The sequence below is a fragment of the Choloepus didactylus genome, chromosome 1 (assembly GCF_015220235.1).
Source record: "Choloepus didactylus isolate mChoDid1 chromosome 1, mChoDid1.pri, whole genome shotgun sequence".
Taxonomy (NCBI): domain Eukaryota; kingdom Metazoa; phylum Chordata; class Mammalia; order Pilosa; family Megalonychidae; genus Choloepus; species Choloepus didactylus.
This window is the reverse complement of record NC_051307.1, coordinates 210,726,114-210,747,660: the sequence shown is the minus strand read 5'-3', so window position 1 is coordinate 210,747,660 and position 21,547 is coordinate 210,726,114. Positions and strand designations below refer to the sequence as shown.

General features: G+C 37.5%; 1 protein-coding gene across 2 annotated transcripts in view; it reads right to left on the bottom strand.

The window, feature by feature from the left end:
- The window catches only part of APPL1 (adaptor protein, phosphotyrosine interacting with PH domain and leucine zipper 1), a 52,249-nt gene that overhangs the window by 30,359 nt on the left and 343 nt on the right, over nucleotides 1-21,547 (bottom strand). The window contains exons 1-5 of one of the 2 annotated variants that reach the window (XM_037798724.1): nucleotides 19,445-19,462; nucleotides 3,431-3,529; nucleotides 2,131-2,190; nucleotides 1,534-1,605; nucleotides 671-758 (exon numbers count right to left, since the gene is read on the bottom strand). In XM_037798724.1, coding sequence (XP_037654652.1) covers nucleotides 671-758; nucleotides 1,534-1,605; nucleotides 2,131-2,190; nucleotides 3,431-3,475 — 265 coding nt within the window. In that variant the 5' untranslated portion in view covers nucleotides 3,476-3,529; nucleotides 19,445-19,462. Of the gene's footprint in view, nucleotides 1-670; nucleotides 759-1,533; nucleotides 1,606-2,130; nucleotides 2,191-3,430; nucleotides 3,530-19,444; nucleotides 19,463-21,547 lie in introns of those variants that run through there. The other variant, XM_037798723.1, reaches the window with a different exon arrangement.

Below are 21,547 nucleotides of genomic sequence, written 5' to 3'. Positions count from 1 at the left end.
TAATACCCCACTGGACTCTCACTACTTCCTAATCCAATTTCCTGGACACTAAATCCACTCTGTTCTTTAAGGATTTCCATTGGCTTCTCTTTCTCATAAACTCAAGTTCATCCTCTTTAGCATGGCATATAAAACCATTCATGATTTAGTGCCGGCTAATCTATTTCTAGATTCATCTCTTGCCATGCACCAAAACATCAAACATGCAGCCACACTGACTTTTTCATCATTCTCAAAACAAGCTGTGTTTTCACAACCCACACTTTTGAACATTCTAGTCCTCTAATTGAACAATATTCCTCTTCTCCTGGAAAATTCCTTCTTGTTCAATGTTCATGACACATCCTTGGGGAAGCCTTTCTGACCCCCTCCTCTGAGCCTGTGTAGTACCCTGACCATTCCCTAATTACAAAAGACATAGTGCCATAATTATGTGTTTACCAATGTCCCTCTCTAGGGTTTCTCAAGGGAAGGGACACCTCATTCCTATCAGTATTCCACAGGATCAAGCATGACACCTAGCAGGAGCTCCTATAACTGTCTGGTGATTGATGACAGTAAAAGTGGCACAGAGTGATCAGGAATGGTTATGGTACAGAGTTATAACACAGTTTACAAGCATTGAGCTCATGACAGCTGATGAGATGTAAACATAAGCTTGACTTAATACCTTTCAGATCTCTTTCTTTAAACTGGGTAATGGGGAACATCATGGCATCAGCAAGCTGAGTTGAAAGTACCGCATGACAAGAGCTAAGCTAGTAAAAGAAAAGACCAAAAAGGCCAAATAACTAACTATACAAAGACATTTAACCAGGGATATGCAAATTAACAAAATCTAGTATAAAAGGCTTTAAGGTATGTTTTATATAAAAGAAACTAAAAATTACATAATTTAGTATGAAATACACAGTCAAAAGGTTTCCATTTTCTAAAAATATTCCTTTTTACTGATCTCCATGGGACAATGTTTTGCTAAAATGAATTGTTAAAATATTTAAATTACTTTTCCAGTTAAAAGGATCTAGAAAAGACAGAACTAGTAAATTAAACAGTTATGGACTCTCACCACATCTCTCACCACCTTTCCTCCTCCTAACTTTTGAGAAATTAAGGATTGATTTTGGCTATTTGTGGCTGGAAAGAATAATAAAGACTGAAAGGTAAAGTGTTGCTTGGTGGCAGAAGAAAGGAACCATGAAGAACCTACCTGTAGCTCACAGCTTAACTCTTCTCTCCCTGCTACATCAAGTAACATAATCAAAAGATTGAATGTTACATGAACTGGGAGTAGAGAAAGCACACCTGTATGATGATTCCTTGAAAATAATGTGTTTTAATTAGCCAAAGGAAGTACTGTTTTGTTGAGACAGCCACCAGGATGTTGAAATAAGGTTTTTCTTTAAATAGTATTCCTTATAATAGAGCTTTACTCATCTGACTACAATAATAAAAGTTCCCAATAAAAGCTAAACAACCTAAGTAACTTAATTATAAGACCATTTATTCAAGCAAGATAATATAAACACTTACCTCATCTATGACTTTTGAAAACTGTTGCAAAGTAGAGCTCATAACTTCATCATCACCTCCCAGTGGAAAACGCTGAAAAGTGAGGAACAGATGAAGTAGAAGTTCAATGCTGCTATGTCTTTTTTGAATGACAGCATTAAAATTTACATTTTTCAATAACTTTGGAAAACTTCTAAACTTTTTAATAAGCCATAAAAATGTCATTTTAATAAAATAATGTATGTAATTCACATAACAGAAGTATCAATTAGAATGTCTGGTGAGTAAACCAATTAACATGGTATATAGGAACACACCCTGTTCTGGCAGTTAGAAGATTCCATATTTAGCTCCAGTTCCTCCAGAAACCAGCAACACAACCTTGACCAAGCCTCTGTTTCATCAGTTGTAAAAAAGAAGACAGGTAAACTAAATAATAACCTCTGTGTCTAAAATTATCTCAATATAAGGGCTACTGTGAAATTTCAGTGGCATATCAAAAGGATGCTCTGTGAATTCAGGAAAGCTTAAGAACTTCTGAGGAGAAAATTCAGTTTATACAGATATTGAATCACTGCATATTTTAAATTATGCTTATAAAACTTTCATATACAGTACCTGTTTTTCATATTCTTTTAGAAGTTTTGAAGTCAGGTGTGTTGCTGCACTTAATTCATTCTATGGGGAAAAGATTGGTATTCAAATTAGCACAATACTCTGGATTAAGAAAAATTTTTAGTTGAAGATACTTAAGTTATTTCTATAATCATTTAACATAAATTCTAAACATCTTATTAAATTGGTGGAAAAGGAAATAACATTAAAGCACTTTAAAGGGCAACACAAACCATGACATTAGCTATTATCAAGAAATTCACATGTGTTCCACGTGTGTTTTTGTTTTCTTGGGTATTCTTTTTTTTTTTCTTTTGGCTGATGAAAAACAGCCTTAAATTAAATATTTTTAAAGCTACAAATAAACTGTACGTAAGAGATTCTTCATTGATGACTATTTTCTCTAGATGATGATCATGATAAGCATTTAATAACACATGAACAAAATGTAGTCAATCCATTCATATAATCTAGCAGAATGAAGCCATATGAAGGAGATATTTTTTAATCAGAAGTTTTTTCAGTTATAGACATAATGAGAAAAATAACATTCCTTTTACATATTAAGTTTCTCTCCATTCATGAATCAAATCTCATGGGACTTATCACAAGATAAAAACATAAACTACTATCACAGCAACTCTCACATGAAAACATGAATCTGGAAAGGAAAGAAAATAAGAAGAGGGGAAAAACGAAATGTGTACATTTAATTAATCCCAAAGGGAGTATACCATGGAACCCAGGTTGCTCTTAAGGCTTGTAATTAGGTTACATAAACATAGCCTCAAATTTTATATGCCTGCTCAACAAAAAATCTAGCCATATCTTTCTTCAGTTATTCTTTCCCATTCCAAAGCTACAGCTATATTATCTAATTTTTAATACCTAATTCTAAGTAGATAAAGGCAGATGACTTTCAAATTCTTTACCTAAGAAGAGCAAATATCCCACTGGATTAAAAGTATCTTAAGAGAAAAAAACTGGTGATAATACTGGGTTTTCAGTCAAATCTAGGGAAAGAATGACCACTGACAGTGAATTTCAATAAGTTTCCCCCTTACTGTGTTTGGGGGGGGGGGGGGATGCTTCAATTTTCACCACTTTTGTAGTGCTACAAACTATACACTAGTAATGAAAGGTGAGCTCTGTGGTACAAAATAATGTTTTTTCATCCATTCAAAAAATATTATTATAACCCAGGGACAGAGCTAGACACCAGTAAACAAGCAAACTATATCTGTCCTCATGGAACTTAAAGGTCCATTTAAAAAGAGCACTGAATTAGCCCTTGGCTTTTTACCTGGGCATCATAAATCCGATGCATAGCTTGATACAACTGGTTCATATAGTTAGAAATAGCTGCAGCATCTTCTTCAAATACACCCAGTAAAGACCTTGTCTGTATAAAATAAAGTTAATAAGTTTACATTAATTATTATAAATCAATCAGAAAAAAAATTTTTCCTAAAGGAAGCTAAAGTCCTAGAAATTAGTATTCTAGTAATTCTGAGTTTTAATTTATATTCTTTTTTTTAATATATATAGTTAATGCCAGGAAGTCAGAGTTCTTTGTTCTCAGTTTCACTTCATTAAAACAGGATTTTACAACTACAATCCATAAACTTTACAAGGCACAACATAGGTATATTTTTAATGAATTAAAATTCTGTAATTGAACTAAGAATAAATCAACAGAAACATTCCAGGCAAAATTAACAAAATAGGATGTATAAATATTTCAATTGTCTTTTTTCAGGATAACTTATTATGATTATTTCTTTTCTTCCATGATCTCTTCCAGTAATGCCAAACCTTTTTTCACCCCAATTCAAAATAATACCACAGTACATTAGAACCATTCCCTCCCCAGCATGGCCGACTCTTCAGCCTATAAAATGCTAACTAGATTTTTTCTGAGTGCAGAATTTGGGATTATTTTTACTTTCTTCTTTATACTTTTCTATATTGTTGGCTTTTTATTTTACTATAAACATGAAAAAATTGTCTTCATTTTAAGGGGGGAAAAAACCAACCTGTCATTAAGTAAATATCAAGAATATCAAGAAAAATGGTCAGTGATAAGGAATCTCAGCACATCAGTGTCAAGATGTGTTCAACATATTATATCCCAAACCAGGAATAATTTGGGGACGAAATAAAATACCAGCAACTATTGAGATAAGTGCAACTTAAAATTTTTAAAATTAACATGTATTTTTACTCTAAAAACAATTACTTAGCCTTAGACATTACTGGATGGGGGAAATCTATTTCTTAGCTTCCTGTTTTTAGGAGGAAGCTAAGTCAGTATGCTTTTTTGGTTTTGTTTTGTTTTTTAAAAAAGGCACAAAATCACTATGCCAGTAAATGAAGTATATGATCTCAGTCCTCTACTTCCCCAGGGCTCAAAAAGATTTGGATTTGACAAGGTCTTTTTAGCTCTAGTATCTCACTCCCATTCCCTATATTATTATTTTAGATGCAAAAAAAGAAAGCATCAGGAAAGCTTGTTTGGCTAGTGCCACTCTTAAGAATTTGACATAGTTTTATTTTTTCCCAAAAATGGATAATACTAATTCAAGAAAATAAGCATTTAAGCAAAGCCTGCAATATAATTAGATTTAGAGAGATCCTCTTAGCTCAAAACAGGGTTTGAAACAGGTTCCCTTTTTACAGTTACTAATATCAAGCTCAACGTTGTTTAATTACAGTTTGTTTAAAGTTAGCAGCTTACAAAAATAGAATCAACATGGTACCACTTCACAGAATCGAAGATGGCATCCCACTGTAAGATGCACTGTTATTTTATGTGCTACTAAAAACAAACCCCAAAATACTGGCAATTAAGCTATGATCCAAGGTTTTCTTATGTCTTGAAATTTTTTGCTTTATATTTATGGAACAAGCCCTTTAGACAAACTTTATCATATAAAGCTCTCATGAAAACATAAAAAGGAAAAAACAAGCAGCATAAATTTAATGTATTCCTAAAATATAACTTTCAGAATTCAACTCTTACAAATTACTTTTTGACTCAGAATGGATGAGAATCCATGTTTTCTCATCTAATATTACTTTCTTCTCCATGAGGAGGTGAAAAGTATTACTTTTGGGAACGGAACCCAGAAAAGAAAGTAGAGGACATCACCATGTGACACAAGACAGGGATACAAGCCAAAGAACCTCAAGATTGCTGACAGCCTGCGCCAGAGTGTTACAGACATTCAGGAGAAAGCACTGCCTTACTGGCGCCTTTATTTTGGACTACTCCTAGCTTCAAAACTGCTTGAAGGCTTTTTAAGTTTGATTTATTTTTCCAAGAAAATATGTGGAAGATTTAATGTAAATGGTTCTTCCTGGAGTGTTTTTAAACTGCAGATTCCCTGTTTCCTAGCCCATGGAAAACCAGAAGAGGACAGGGGGATATCACATTACCTGAATCAGTCCCAATCTATGTTCAGAGATCTTAAATTTCAAAGTGCATCTATCTACTTCCACCTCAATCCATAGCCATCCCGCAACCCACCTCAACCAAGATGAAGAAGCGAGATACTTCAGGGCTCCCTACCCTCACAGAAGCTTTGAACAACCAGCAAGAAATGGCAGAAACATCCTTCTCAAAGCTCCAGAAAATAGTTAAAGAACTGCAGGAACAGGGCAAGTGCCAAATCAAGAAAAAAGCCACTTAAAAGCAGTACATCTCATGGTACCCTGGCTGTCCCCTCCCTCACCCCTCACTAGCTCCAGCCTGGAGCTCTCAGTGCAGATCCCTGGTCCTGGTTCCAAAGGGAGCAGAGTCACCCTTGTCCCCATACTGTGGGCATATACGTGTAGTGGTGACCTGAGGGGCTCGCTGTCACAGAAATTGCCCTGCATGTAGAAGGTGACTCACAGTACTCTCCTACAGAAAGCTATGGGAGAGCAGTCAAGTGGCTGCCTTGGGACAAGAGATTGCTAGCTGCAGGACATATAGTGAGGTACTGAGGACCATGAAGCAACTCGTCCAAAGAAAGAGGGGGCCTTTGAATCTATATATGGGAGGGGAGGGGGGATTCCTAGGGCCAAATGTGCATACCCAAGATAAGGGGCATGTGAAGAAAGAACCAGGGACCCTTGGCCTGGAGATATTCTCTAAACTCACTGTGTGGATAAGCTCTGAAGGAAAGTATTCTGTGCAAAGATCACTCTACAAAGACTGAGAAAGGTGATTTCCCTCCCTCCCTCCTCCCTATTCATTCATTCATTTATTCATTCAAGGGCTCCTGGCATTGAAGGAAAGCTCTGACATAATACTAGCTGGATACAAGCTTAAGAAAGAGATGCCTCAGTGTCTATAGTCTAACAAAAACACATTAAAATATCAAAATGTCCAGGTTTCAACAAAAGATCACAAAAAATATGACGAAACAGGAAACAATAGCACAGGCAAAGAAGAAGATTAACAGTAGGTAGAAACCATCACTAAGAATGACCAGACCTGGGACACAGCAGGCAAACACTTTTTAAAAAGGATCCTAAATATGCATAAAGAGCTAAAGGAAAACATGAACAAAGAACTAAATGAAATCAGGAAAACGCTGAACACAAAAAGAATATCAATAGAGAGATGGAAATTATGAAAAGGAGCTACAGACAACTGAAGACCACAGTAAAAGAAATTTAAAATTCCTTAGGGGTTAGACCACAGTTCGGAGCTGGAAGAAGAAAGAATCAGTAAACCCGAAGATAAGACAAATGAAATCATTCTCTCTGAGAAGCTGAAACAAGAAAGAAAAGTAACAAGGGGCAAGATGGCAGAGTGGTGAGGTGTGGGTTTTAGTTACTCCGCTGGAGCAGCTGGTAGATGGCCAGCAACTGTGTGGAACAGACACCTCATGGAAATCTGTGTTCAGTTATGCATCATACAACAGTCTCAAACACATGGAACAGCTGAGATCAGCAAAACCTGTAAGTTCTCACAGCCAAGGGATCTGTGTCCCTCCCCGCCAGGCACAGCAGACTGCTTTGTGGCTGGTTTCCTGAGGGAGGGGAAGTCAGTGCTGGGAACCAGGAGGAAGGCTCAACATGGCCTCAGTTGCAGAACTGATTAACAAACTCAGACTGCTGAACAAAAACTCCAAACACAGATAAACTGAGACCAGACACTGGAGAATCTGGAAGCAGTCAGCCCAGCAGAGAGGAGAAAGAGCTAGCAAAAACAGCAAAAAACAAACAAACAGAGACTTGTGGAGTTGGGAGTGAACATAATATGAAGAAGGGCTGCGCGCCAACAGAATCAGGCACATATGCAAACCTGGGAAGCCAGGGCCCTTCTCTGAAAAGCCAGTTTTTCTGGTTTCTTCTTTACTCCTCAATTACTCTCCAACTCCTTCTTTTCACATTGCAATATCCCATCAGAACTGCTGTGTCAACCCGGCCCCCTGCAAGGAAGGAATTCAAGGTGTCTCAGAGTAACTATCCAGTAGGAAGAGATAATAAGACTAAAACACTTTTATTTAAATAATCTATACTGGGCCTTTCTTTTTCTTGTTTCTTTTTCTCTCTTTCTTTTTTTAAAATAACTTAGAATAGTTAGCCCATTACAGAAAGCCTTAAAGACTTGCAATTGGCTGCTGGGCCCAAGCAAGAGCAGAGCTAAGATAGCTCTGAGAGACAAAGCAGTAAGTCTAGTGGGGGAGACATCTCCCTAAAGGGCATAACTCCCCCAAGAAAAGGAGGATGTGGTCCAGCTTGAGTGGCAGCCCTCCTTCAGGGAACTCAGACCCCAAGCGCTGGAATTCAGAAACCAACTTCGGTCAGCCACGCCCCCGGCAGGGTCAGGGTCACCAGGAGAACAAAAGCCTCCACACTTCCTTACACTGATAGGGGAGCTGCAGGCTGGCAAGTGCCACCTGCTGGACAGGACAGGAAAAGCACAGAGTCTAAAGGTTTTGCAGGAAGGTCTCATTCTCAGGGAAACTCCATATCCTCCTCCTGAGACCTGGGCCTCTCTGGACTGGGAAAACCTGACTGGGGTTGACCATATCTGAGGAGACACTCTCACAAAAAGGCTATGGAAAGGCAGGGCAAGAAACAGAAAAAAAAGAGGTGAAAAACTCTCATCAACTAAATAGAACCTAAGTTAAAGGTCTAGAATAAGTAGAACTGAACACCAAGGGTTAGAGAACAAAGCCAACCAATAAGAAAACCCTAGGTAACAGAGTGAAAATGAGCTCCAGAATAAACTAATCAATAAAGTCAGATGCCTAGACAGCTTAAGATAATGAGTCATACTAGGAAACATGAAAATATGGACCAGCCAAAGGAACTAATAGCTCAACCAAGATACAGTTCAGACAACTAATGCTAAATCAACTAAATGAGCTGAGGGAAGATATGGCAAAAGAGATGACGGATATAAGAAGACACTGGATGACCATAAAGAAGAATTCATAAACTTAAAAAAAACCAAATGGTATAACTTACGGGAATGAAGGGCATAATGGAGGAGTTGAAAAATACAATGGAGGGATACAACAGTAGACTTGAACAGGCTGAAGAAAGGATCAGTGAAGTTGAAGACAAGACATTTGAATTCATACACACAAAAGAAGAAATGGTGAAAAGAATGGAAACATAAGAGCAGGGTCTTAGGGAGCTAAGTGACAACATAAAGTGCACAAATATACATGTTCAGAGTGTCCCAGAAGAAGAGAAGGGAAAAGGGGCTGTACCAGTTTTTACATATTATGTCCCCCAGAAAAAGCTATGTCCTTTGATGCAATCTTGTGGGAGCAACATATTAGTGGGGATTAAATTGGAACGTTTGGATTAGGTTGTTTCCACGGAAATGCGCCCCACCCAACTGTGGGTGATAACTCTGATTGGATAATTTCCATGGAGGTGTGGCCCCGCCCATTCAGCATGGGTCTTGATTGGTTTGCTGGAGCAATACGTAAGCTCAGACAGAAGGAGCAGGCTTGCTACAGTCAAGAGGGACACTTTGAAGAATGCACAGAAGCTGAGAGAGTAGCTGCAGATGAGAGAAAGTTTGAAGACAAATGTTGAAAGCAGACTCTTGCTCCAGAGAAGCTAAGAGAGGACAAATGCCCCAAGAGCAACTGAGAGTGACGTTTTGGAGAGAAGCTGAAGCCTAGAGAGGAACATCCTGGGAGAAAGACATTTTGAAACCAGAACTCTGTAGCAGACGCCAGCCACGTGCCTTCCCAGCTAACAGAGGTTTTCCTGAAACCACTGGCCATCCTCCAGTGAAAAGTACCCGATTGCTGATGCCTTACCTTGGACACTTTATGGCCTTCAGAATGTAACTTTGTAACCAAATAAACCCTCCTGATAAAAGCCAATCCATTTCTGGTGTTTTGCATCCTGGCAGCATTAGCAAACCAGAACAGGGGCAAAAAGAATAATTTAAGAAATACTCACTGAAAATTTCCCAACTCTTAAGAAAGAAAATTACAAATTCAAGAAGTACAGTGTATCCCAAACAAAATAGATTCCAATAGACTACACTCCAAGACACTTACTGATCAGATTGTCCAATGTCAAAGACAAAGAAAGAATTCTGAAAGCAAGAGAAAATCAATCCATCACATACAAGGGAAGTCTGATAAGACTATGTACAGATTTCTCCACAGAAACCATGGAGACGAGAAGACAGTGGTATGATGATATACTTAAGATACTGAAAGAGAAGAACTGACAACCAAGAATTCTGTATCTAGCAAAACTGTGCGTCAAAAATGAGGGAGAGATTAAAGTATTTTCAGACAAGCAGACATTGACAGAGTTTGTGAATAAGAGACCAGTACTACAAGAAATACTAAAGAGTGATGCAGGCTGATAGGAAAAGACAGGAGAGAAAGGTTTGGAGAAGAGTGTAGAAATGAAGATTAACAGGAAGTGTTAAAGGAGAAAGAGGAAAAAATAAGACATGACATATAAAATCCAAAAGACAAAATGGCAGAAAAAGTACTGCCCTTCCAGTAATAACACTAAATGTTAATGGATTAAACCCCCAATTAAGCCACAGACTGGCAGACTGGTTTAAAAAACATGACACATCTATGAGTTTACAAGAAACTCACTTTAGACACAAGGACAAAAATAGGTGAAAGTGAAAGGTTGGAAAAAGGTATTTCATGGAAACAGAAACCAGAAGAAATCAGGAGTAGCTATATTAATATCAGACAAAGTAGACTTCAAAAGTAAAACAATTAAAAGAGACAAAGAAGGAAGCTATATATTAATAAAAGGGTCAATTCATCAACAAAACATAACAATCATAAATATTTATGCACCAAGCCAAAGGGCCCCAAAATTCATGAGGGAAACACTGAGAACACTGAAAGGAGAAGTACACACCTCTACAATAATAGCTGGAGACTTCAATACCCTGCTCTCATCAATGGATAGAACATTTGGGCAGAGGATCAATAAAGAAACAGAGATGTTGAATTGTACGATAAATGAACTAGACTTGACAGACATTTATAGAACACTACATCCCACAACAGTAGGATATATATTTTTCTCAAGTGCTCATGAAACATTCTCTAGGATAGACCACATGATGGGTCACAAAGCAAGTCTCAACAAATTTAAAAATATTGATATTATAAAAAACACTTTCTCAGATCACAATGGAATGAAGTTGGAAATAAGTAACAGGCAGAAGATTGTAAAATTCACAAATACATGGAGGCTAAACAACACACTCTTTGGAAAACCAGTGGGTAAAGGAAGAAATTACAAGAGAAATTAGTAAATACCTCAAGGCAAATGACAATGGAAACAAACATATCAAACCTTATGATATGCAGCAAAGGCAGTACTGAGAGGGAGATTTATTACCCTAAATGCCTATATCAAAAGAGAAGAGAGAGCAAAAATTGAGGAATTAACTGTTCACCTGGAGGAAATGAAAAACAACAAACCCCAAAGCAAACACAATGAAAGAAATAAGAAAGATCAGAGCAGAAATAAATGAAATTGAGAACAGGAAAACAACAGAGAGAATCAACAAAACCAGAAGTTGGTTCTTTGAGAAAATCAACAACATCGATGGGCCTCTAGCTAGGCTAACCAAAAAAAAAAAAAAAAAAAAAAAAAGCAGATGCAAATAAATGCAATCAGAAATGGTAAAGGAGACAGAACTACTGACCCTGCAGAAATAAAGGAAATAATGAGAAAATACTACAAGCAACTATATGGTAATAAACTTGACAACTTAGACAAAATGGACAACTTCCTAGAAAAGCAACCAACAGACTCGAGAAGAAATAGACAACCTCAACAAACCAATCACAAGTAAAGAGTTTGAGTCAGTCATCAAAAAGCTCCCAAAAAACAAAATTCCAGGACCAGATGGCTTCACATGTGACATCTACCATGCATTCAAGAAAGAATTAGTTGCACTTGGAGAGTTATCACTTCTATGTATATGTGTTATATTCTACAATAAAAACTATGATTTAAAAAAAAAAAAAGAAAGAAAGAATTAGTACCAATCCTACTCAAACTCTTCAAAAAAACTGAAGAGGAGGGAAAGCTACCGAAGTCATTCTATGAAGCCAACATCACCTTAATACAAAAATCAGACAAAGATACTACAAAAAAAGAAAATTATAAACCAATCTCTTTAATGAATATAGATGTAAAAATCCTCAACAAAATATTCACAAATAGAATCCAGCAGCACATTAAAAGAATTATACACCATGACCAGGTAGGATTTATACCAGATACGCAAGGCTGGTTCAACACAAGAAAATCAATTAATGTAATACACCATATCAATAAATCAAAGCAGAAGAACCACATGATCATCTCTATTGATGCAGAAAAGGCATTTGACAAAATTCAACATCCTTTCTTGATGGAAACACTTCAAAAAATAGGAATAGAAGGGAACTTTCTCAATATGATAAAGGCAATATGTGAAAAACCAACAGCTAACATCATCCTCTATGGGGAAAGATGGAAAGCTTTCCTTCTAACATCAGGAAAAAGACAGGGATGCCCAATGTCAACACTGTTTTTCAACTTTGTGCTAGAAGTTGTAGCTAGAGCAAGTAGGCAAGAAAAAGAAATAAAAGGCATACAAACTGGAGACGAAGAAGTAAAACTTTCACTCTTTGCAGATGACATGATTCTACATGCAGAAAATCCAGAAAAATCTAGAGCAAAGCTATTAGAACTAACAAATGAATACAGCAAAGTGGTAGGGTACAAGATCAACACACAAAAATCTGTAATGTCCTTATACAAAAGTAATGCGCACAAGAGGAAGAAATCAAGAAAAAAATTCCATATACAACAGCAACCAAAAGAATCAAGTATTTAGGAATAAACTTAACCAAGGCCACAAAAAACCTAAATAAAGATAATTACAAGAAACTGCTAAAAGAAATCAAACAGGACCTTAAAAATGGAAGAACATATCATGTTCATTGATAGGAAAACTAAATATAATTAAGATGTCAATTCTATGTAAACTGACTTACAGATTCAATGCAATACCAATTAAAATCCCAAAAACTTACTTTGCAGAAATAGAAAACCAATAATCAAATTTATTTGGAAGGACACGGTGCCCCGATAGCCAAAAATAACTTAAGAGGGACAAAGTGCGAGGTCTCACACTACCTGATTTGAAGCATATTACAAAGCTACAGTGCTCAAAACAGAATGGTACTGGCATAAGGATAGATATACCTACCAATGGAAGTGAACTGAGTGTTCAGAAATAGACCCTTGCATCTACAGACAATTGATATTTGATAAGGCAGTCAAGTGAAAGCAACTGGGACAGAGCAGCCTCTTCAATAAACGGTGTTTGGAGAAATGGATATCCATTTCCAAAAGAATGAAAAAGGACTCCTATCCCACACCTTATACAAAAATTAACTCAAAATGGATCAAAGATCTACACATTAACACTAAGACCACAAGACTCTTAGAAGAAAATATAAAGATCTTGTGATAGGAGGTGGTTTCCTAGACCTTACACCCAAAGCACGAGCAACCAAAGAACAAATAGACAAATGGGATCTCCTCAAAATTAAACACTCTTGTACATCAAAGGACTTTGTCAGAAAGGTAAAACAGCCTACACAATGGAAGACATTATTTGGAAACCACATATCAGATAAAGCTTTAATACCCCAAATATATAAAGCGATTCTACAACTCAACAACAGAAAGACAAACAATCCAATTAAAAAATGGGCAAAAGACATGTACAGACGCTTTTCTGAAGAGGAAATACAAATGGCTCAAAAACATGAAAAAATGCTCAACTTCACTGGTTATCAGGGAAATGCAAATCAAAACCACAATGAGATATCATCTCACACCTAACATAATGGCCATTATCCAAAAAACAGAAAATTACAAGTGCAGGAGAGGATATGGAGAAAGAGGCACACTTATTCACTATTGGTGAGAATGTAGAATGGTGCAATCACTCTGGAAGATAGTGTTGTAGTTCCTCAAGAAGCTAAGTGTAGATTCGCCATATGACCCAGCTATTACATTACCAGGCATATACTCAGAGGAACTGAAAGTTAAGACACCAACAGACATTTGTACACCAATGTTTACCGCAGCATTATTCACAATTGCCAAGAGATGAAAACAGCCCAAATGTCCATCAACAGACGAGTGGATAAACAAACTGTGGTACATACACACAATGGAATATTACACAGCTGTAAGACAGAACAAAGACATGGAACATATAATAACGTGGATGAACCTTGAGGACATTATGTTGAGTGAAGTCAGCCAGAAACAAAAGGACAAATACTGTACTGTCTCACTAATATGAACTAACATTAATGAACAAACTTTGCGAGTTAAAAGCTGATAAAAGGAGACAGAAAGAGGGTAGAGATCGGGCATTTGATGCTGAAGGACTACAGAATGTTCAGCAGGATTGACTGTACAGATCCAGAAATAGAAAGCACAATACTGCGTGATGATAGCACAATATTGTAAGTACACTAAACAAATCTGTTCATGAGTAAAGCTGAAAGAGGTGGGCTAGGGACATGTACGACACCTGAGGTAAAGATAGAAGATAAAGATGGGGACTGTTTAACGTCGCAAAAACTGGAGTGGTCAATGACTGTGACAATGTACAAATACAAAAATGTTCTTGCATGTGGGAGAACAAATGTCAACCATGCAGAGTGTTAGAAAGGGGATGTTATTGGGGAAAAAATAAAATCAAAGCAAAGTGGAGTTTATGGTCAACAGTAACACTGTAATATGCTTCCATTAAATGTAATAAAGGCAATATACAAAAGCTAAATGTTTATGAGAGGGGGATATAAGGGAGGGATATGGGATTCTTGGTAGTGGTATTGCCTGACCCTACTATTACATTGTATTGTATGGTTTTTTTTATTTTTATTATTCATTTAAAAAAAACTTTTTTTCATAGTAGTCAATATATTCAACTGCTGACTGTGGTGATAAATGCACAACTATATGATGATATCATGCACTGACTGTACACTTGGATAATTATGTGGTATGCTAATATACCTCTATAAAATTGTAGGAAAAAATATAAATAGGGATAAAATTGCTAGATAAAACATGGAGAGAGGGATATAAGTATTTATTGTTGGTTTGAAGGCAGAATGGTATAGTCTTCCTGGAGGACAGTGTGGTGGTTCCACAAGAAACTAAGTATGTGGGTACCATGAGGTCCTGCAACCTCATTAGGGGTATATACTTCGAGGATCTGAGAGCAGGGACAAGAGTGGACATTTGCACACTGGTGTTTATGGAGACACTATGCATGATTTGCAATGGGTGGAGGTAGCCTGAAGGTACATCGACTGAGGAACAGAATGGTAAACTGTTGTGTGTGCATACAATGGAATACTGAGAAGGAGTGAAGCTGAGACACCCAATGAGGTGAATGGATACTGCAGACAGCATTTTTAGCCAACTATGCCAAAAACAAAGGCAAACACTATAATGCCTCACCAATATACAACTGCCTAAAACGTATAAACTCTGAGAATTGAATCTTAGAGCACAGCTTATCAGGGGAATGCTTATTGTAATGGTCCCTAGATTATAAGCTCTTACTGCGGTCACATCTATTCCTGAATTGTAATGGCTATCTCTAGATTCTAAGATACTGATCCCTTTGTGTACAACCTGATCTATCCCTGCAACTTCAGGTATCTGTGGGACACCTGAAACTCAGAGCTAGAACTCGGTAGACATGAATGTCAGAATTAGTGCATATAGCAACTGTTTTTTAAAAAGCTGAAAAAGAGCCAAGACTTCAATTAGAAATGTGAATGAAGCAGATCTGGTTAGGAGGAGAGCAAATCGGGCCAAAGGGTAAAGGACAATACTGACTGTGTTTTAAAACTTCAACTTTCAGGTGAGACCAAGGGAAGAGATGTTTAGTTGGTAAAGGATCTACCTTTCCTAAACAACTTAACTCATACAGTTTGTTCAAATACCATAATTATATGGAACTTTTAATAGGAAATGAGACCCGGTAGGTTTGTATAGGTTAGTGTGAAATAGCAATACATCTCAAAGTAATTTGAGCAAAGAATAAAAATATATATGCAGGGCCCCCGTAAAGAGCTGGGTGAAAATGCAGAGGTGTTGGGCTTTCTCACCTGGATTGTTGCTGATGTTCTCACAAACACTGAGGACTGATGGCTTGATATGCCCTCCGTCTTGGGACTTGCCCTTATGAAGCTCATTACTGCAAAGGAAAGGCTAAACCTGCTTATAACTGTGCCTAAGAGTCTCCACCTGAGTACCTCTTTGTTGCTCAGATGTGGCCCTCTCTCTCTCTAGCTAACCCAACTCGGCAGGTAAAATCACTGCCCTCCCCGCTACGTGGGATCTGACTCCCAGGGATATAAATCTCCCTGGCAACGCAGGATATAACTCCCAAAGATGAATCTGGACCTGACATAGTGGGATTGAGAACATCCTGACCAAAAGAGGGGTGCAAAAAGCAATGAAATAAAGTTTCAGTGGCTGAGAGATTCCAAATGGAGTCAAGAGGTCACTGTGGTGGGCATTCTTATGCACTACACAGATAACCCTTTCTAGGTTTTAATGCATTGGAATAGCTAGAAGTAAATATCTGAAACTATCAAACTGCAACCCAGTAGCCTTGACTCTTGAAGATCACTGTACAGCAATATAGCTTACAAGGGGGGACAGTGTGATTGGGAAAGCCTTTATCCAATGCATGGATGGATGAGCAGAAAAATGGGGACAAAAATAAATGAAAAATGGAGTGTGTGTGGGGGGGTGATTTGGGTGTTCTTTTTTACTTTTATTTTTTATTCTTATTTTTACTTTTTCTGGTATAAGGAATATGTTAAAAAAAATAGATTGGGGTGATGAATGCACAACTATACGATGGTACTGTGAACAGCTGATTGTACACCACGGATGACTGTGAATATATCTCAATAAAACTGAATTCAAAAAAAGAAAAAGAAAAAAAAAGTGACAAGGGCCTGGGAAACCTGTGAGACACCACTGAATGTACCAATATATGCATTGTGGAAATACCAGAAGGAGAAGAAAGAGAAAGGGGCAGAGAGAATATTCAAAGAAATAATGGATAGAAACTTGCCAAATTTCAAAGGCATGACTATACACATCCAAGATGCTCAATGAACTCCAAACAGGATAAATCCAAACAGACCCATGCATAGCATATTATAATCAAACTGTTGAATGCCAAGAATAAAGAGAATTCTGAATACCACAAGAGAGAAGCAACATGTCACATACAAGGGGGCCTTCAATAAGATTAAGAGCCAATTTTTCATTGGAAACTAGAGAGGAAAGAAGGCAGTGGGATGACATATTTATGCTGAAAGCAAAAAACTGCCAACCAAGAATTCCATATCCAACAAAACTGTATTTCAACAATGAGAGTGAGTAAGGCATTCCCAGACAAATAAAAACTGACAGAATTTGTTACCACTAGACTGGCCCTACAAGAGATGCTAAAGAGAGCTCTACAGTTGAAAAGAAAGGAAAACAGACAATAGATGGATGCCACATGAAGAAATAAAGACCTCCAGTGAGGGTAATGACATGGGTAAATAAAAATACCAGTACTATTGTACTTTTGGTCTGTAATCCTACTTTTTACTTTCTACCGGATCTAAAAGGCAAATGAATAAAATGTAATGATAAATCAGTGGTTTTCAACCCATATTATATAAACATGTAATAATCTGTGACAAGAACTACATAATGGGGGGTGGGGGGAGATAGGAACATAGTGTGTATATACTATTGAAGTTAAGTTGGTATCAAAGCAAATGGGATTGTTATAGGTTTAGGATATTAAATTTAAGTCCCATGGTAAATACAAAGAAAATACTGGAGAATATGCAGCTTAGAGAGACAGAAATTAGAATACAAGTTGCCAAGAGCAGGGGTCAGGGGAAATAGGGAGTTAATGCATAATGGGTAGAGGGTTTCTGTTCAGGAAAATGGGAAAGTTTCAGTAATGGAAGGTGGTGAGGGTAACACAATATTGTAGATGCGATTAATCCCATTGAATGGTATACCTGAGAGTAGCTGAGATGGGAAAGTCTATGTTGCATATATGTTCCCACAATTAAAAAATAAATAAATAAATAAATAAATAAAACTAAAGGGACAATGACAATTAAATGCAATGCATGTCCTGGATGGGATCTAGCAAGAGAGGAGAAAAAGCTCAAAGGGGCATTATTATAGGGACCTATGAAAAAATCTGGAATATAGACTGTAAGCTTTATATCAATGGTAAATTTCTTGAACTTGATAACTACATGTAAGATGACTACATAAGTGAATATTCTTGTTCTTAGGAAATGTACGTGGCAGTAATTAAGTGTTCAAGGAGCCTGATGTATACACCATAACCTACACTCTAGAGTTCAGAAAATGGATTGATAAATAGGTAAACAGACGGACCAACAGAAAGAAAGAATGATACGGCAAATGTGGCAAAATGTTAAAATTGGTGGATATGGGTATCTGGGGAATAGGGTCATATTAGAGTTCTCTGTATGGGGTTTTTAACTAATTTTGAAACTGACCTGTACTTTTGAGAGTATTTCCAAATAAAAAGTTAAAAATAAAGTGTTCTACTTCTGTCCCCAGTATTTTCTTCCAAGCTACTGATGATGGTGCTTGCTTGATCATACCTGGTATCAGCAAGTTTTGATGATGGTGCTTGCCTGATCTCACCTGGTGTCAAAGGAAGGTTTTTTGTTTTTGTTTTTGTTTTCCCCCCGACAACAACCAGGCCTCATATTCCTTCCTCAAATGGTCATTAAAGGGAATCGTATATGTGAATTATATTGTTTGTTCAAGGATGTGTGCAGCTTGCTCTCATATGTTCAGAAGACAGAGCAATAGATGATGGATGACAGACAAGGAGGGAGAGAGGGAGGGAGGGAAAGAAAGAAACGGTGGTGTGACAGGATGTTAAAGTTGGTGGATCGCAGTATCAGGGGAGCGGGGTTGGGGTATGCTGGAGTTCTGTGTATGCGTTTTGTATTGTTTCTGCAACTGTTGCTGTAAGTTTGAATTTATTTCAAAATATAATTTCAAAAAAAAAAAAGGTCATTAAATTGATTTGTTGGCTGAACATTAAGAGACTGTACTTGGCTAGTCATGCCACTAGGAGAAACAACCAAGCGTGTTCATTTGCAGACATGATAAGTACATTACAACCGCCACCTGGCTGGTATCTATTGTTAAGATATCACCAACTGTAAGGTGCCTCCATTGTCAGAGAGATTAAAGGTGGGAAAACAAAATGTGTCTCAAGCCTATTTTGCAGTACACTCAAGTGAGAAGCTTGCATTTGGGATTGTGGCTCTATTCACATTTTTATCATGGAAAAATCAATGATAAAATATCTATCTACACATAAAATTAATTAGATTTTTAAAGATCATACCTGTTCATACCTAAGACGTTTCAATTTGTTTCTGATTTTCAAAACTATACACAACATGGACAAGTCATCATGTATAGTCTTGAGATTTTCTGCCTCAAAAATGACTTATCTTTTGCAGAATGGTGTGGACTGGGTACAATAATTCTTAAGATGCTTATGATACATCTGCATTGGGACTTGCAAATCGCCCTCTATTTTAATGCTGAATTCCTGTAAAACGGAACTAAAAAGGGATAACTGTAATTCAGGATAGTCTTCCCTTCCATGACTCCCAGTAAATTTCTTTACACAGCAACTGACTGGCCATCTTTCGGATCAAATGATCCACTTAAAAAAACTTACCTATATTAGGAGCTTTAAAAGTTTTCATATTCTTTGTTATTCCACTTCTTGGACTCTATCCTAGGAAAACAGTCCAGACTGAAAACAAAAACTAATACCCAAAGGCATTAATTTCAGCCCTACTTATAAGAGCAAAACTTTTGAAAATCCTAGAAGTCCAACAACTGGGTAAAGGTAGTTAAGGAAATGTGTAGCGCTTACATTTTTTTTATTCAGATTATAATAATATGTGAAGATTCTTAAGCTATAATGTTAAGTTAAAAGCAGGATAAGAATTGCTATGCATAAATAATTTCATTAACATCAAAATATGAAGAAAAAAGACTGGAATAAAGCAAACTGTTGACAGTTTCCTGCTGGGTGTATGACAGGTAATTGGATGTGTGTATTTTTTTCTGTACCTTCAAATTTTTCTGCAAACTATTATTATTTTTATAATCAGGAGCAAAAATAAAAACATCCACTATCTATAAAGCAGAAAGTACTAAGTGGGAGTGAAGACTAGAACCCATATCTTCTGAATCCCAGATATGGGGCTTTCCATCCTGCCACAGGTTCTCCTTAAGAATCACTTCCAAGGGTCTACCCTTCTTAAATCCCAGTTGTCCCAACTGATCCCAAATAAGCATTAGTTATTGCTTCTAGAAAGTAAAAGAATATCAATGCAGCTTATTTTATTAAAGATTTCTGTAGAACTATACTAGTATGACCCGTTTAAAAACACTAATACTCAAGTTGTAAACTAATCGTTTGAGAAGTTCAAGAAATGAATTGGATGAGTCAAGAGGTTATCTCCTCCTCGCAAGTCATGGCTAGAGCACTGTGCAACCCATTCTAAACTGTTTAGAGTTTATGGGCTATAAAAACAGACCAAATAAGAGAAAAAGGTAAGGAACCTGCTGAGACTTTTGCAATAAAAAAGAAAAAGACAAAGTGCACCTGAAAAAAATTTGCAAATCATCTGAAACAAATATAGCTTACAATACTAGGAAAGTCATTAAGAAGAACTTGCACTTACTATTCTGGCAATCAAGACAATCCAAGATATGGGTTTCTCTTTGTGTAAGCATAGGATAATAAGAGTACATTACCAGTAGGCAACTGGCCTCTGAAGATAACTTTCATTATGGAAAAACAAAACAAAATCAATTCCACAATCAGGGCCCAATTACAACTTGAAATTAAAATTAGCACAAATTCCATGGCAGAAGTGCCATGCAGGAAGAGGGAAAGTATCTAGCCCTTTCCTCCTGTCCTCCTTTTGGAGGGCATTATCAAACTGCCAAGACACATGTGAAACATGTGCAATTGTAGTTATAAATAAACATTTCAGAAATCTTCCTTTCTGTGTGGTATCCAACCAGCAGTATAGTCTTAAATCGCTTACATTATTGTGTAGAAGATACGTTTACGAATGAAGTGTCTCAATGCAAGTTACAGCCCCCCACCAACAACTTTTTTCTTAATACAACCGATTACATTCTCCAGCACTGAACAAATATAAAATGGTGGTGGAGTGCCTTAGGCTAGAGCAAACAGACTAGCATCATCCCCAATACACCAAACACAAAACATAGGGCTTTTATTTTGATTATCTTATTAGGGCCAGCTCTGCATTCAGAGACCGTGGAGCCCCGAAGAAGTGGTACATCACACGCCGTGCACAGCTCGAGTGACAGCGGCACTGTCACAGCCACGACACTAGCGACAGCCGGTGGGGAGGGGCGCCACAGGCTCCAGGACCTTCGTCCACCTTCGCCAAGCACTCCCCACCCGAGCACATCAGTAGCCTTTCAGCATCTCCCGAGGAAAAACTATCCATTTACTTCTCCGGCTTGCACAGCCTCAGAAATCAAAGACTACCGATATTTGGGCCTTCCGCATTTTCTCCAAAAAGGTTTTTGGGGGAGAAAGTCCAGGATCGGGATTTATCACCATGCATCACTTCGATAAAAACAAACCTTTCGCCAAATATATGAGAAACACATGCTCATTATGTTACCGCTGGGCCCACGCGCAAAGGCGGCGGTTTGGGCTCCGCCCGCGGACGTCCGGGACCCCGCGCGCGGGCCTCGGCCCAGCCGCGCAGGCCCCTGCAAAAAG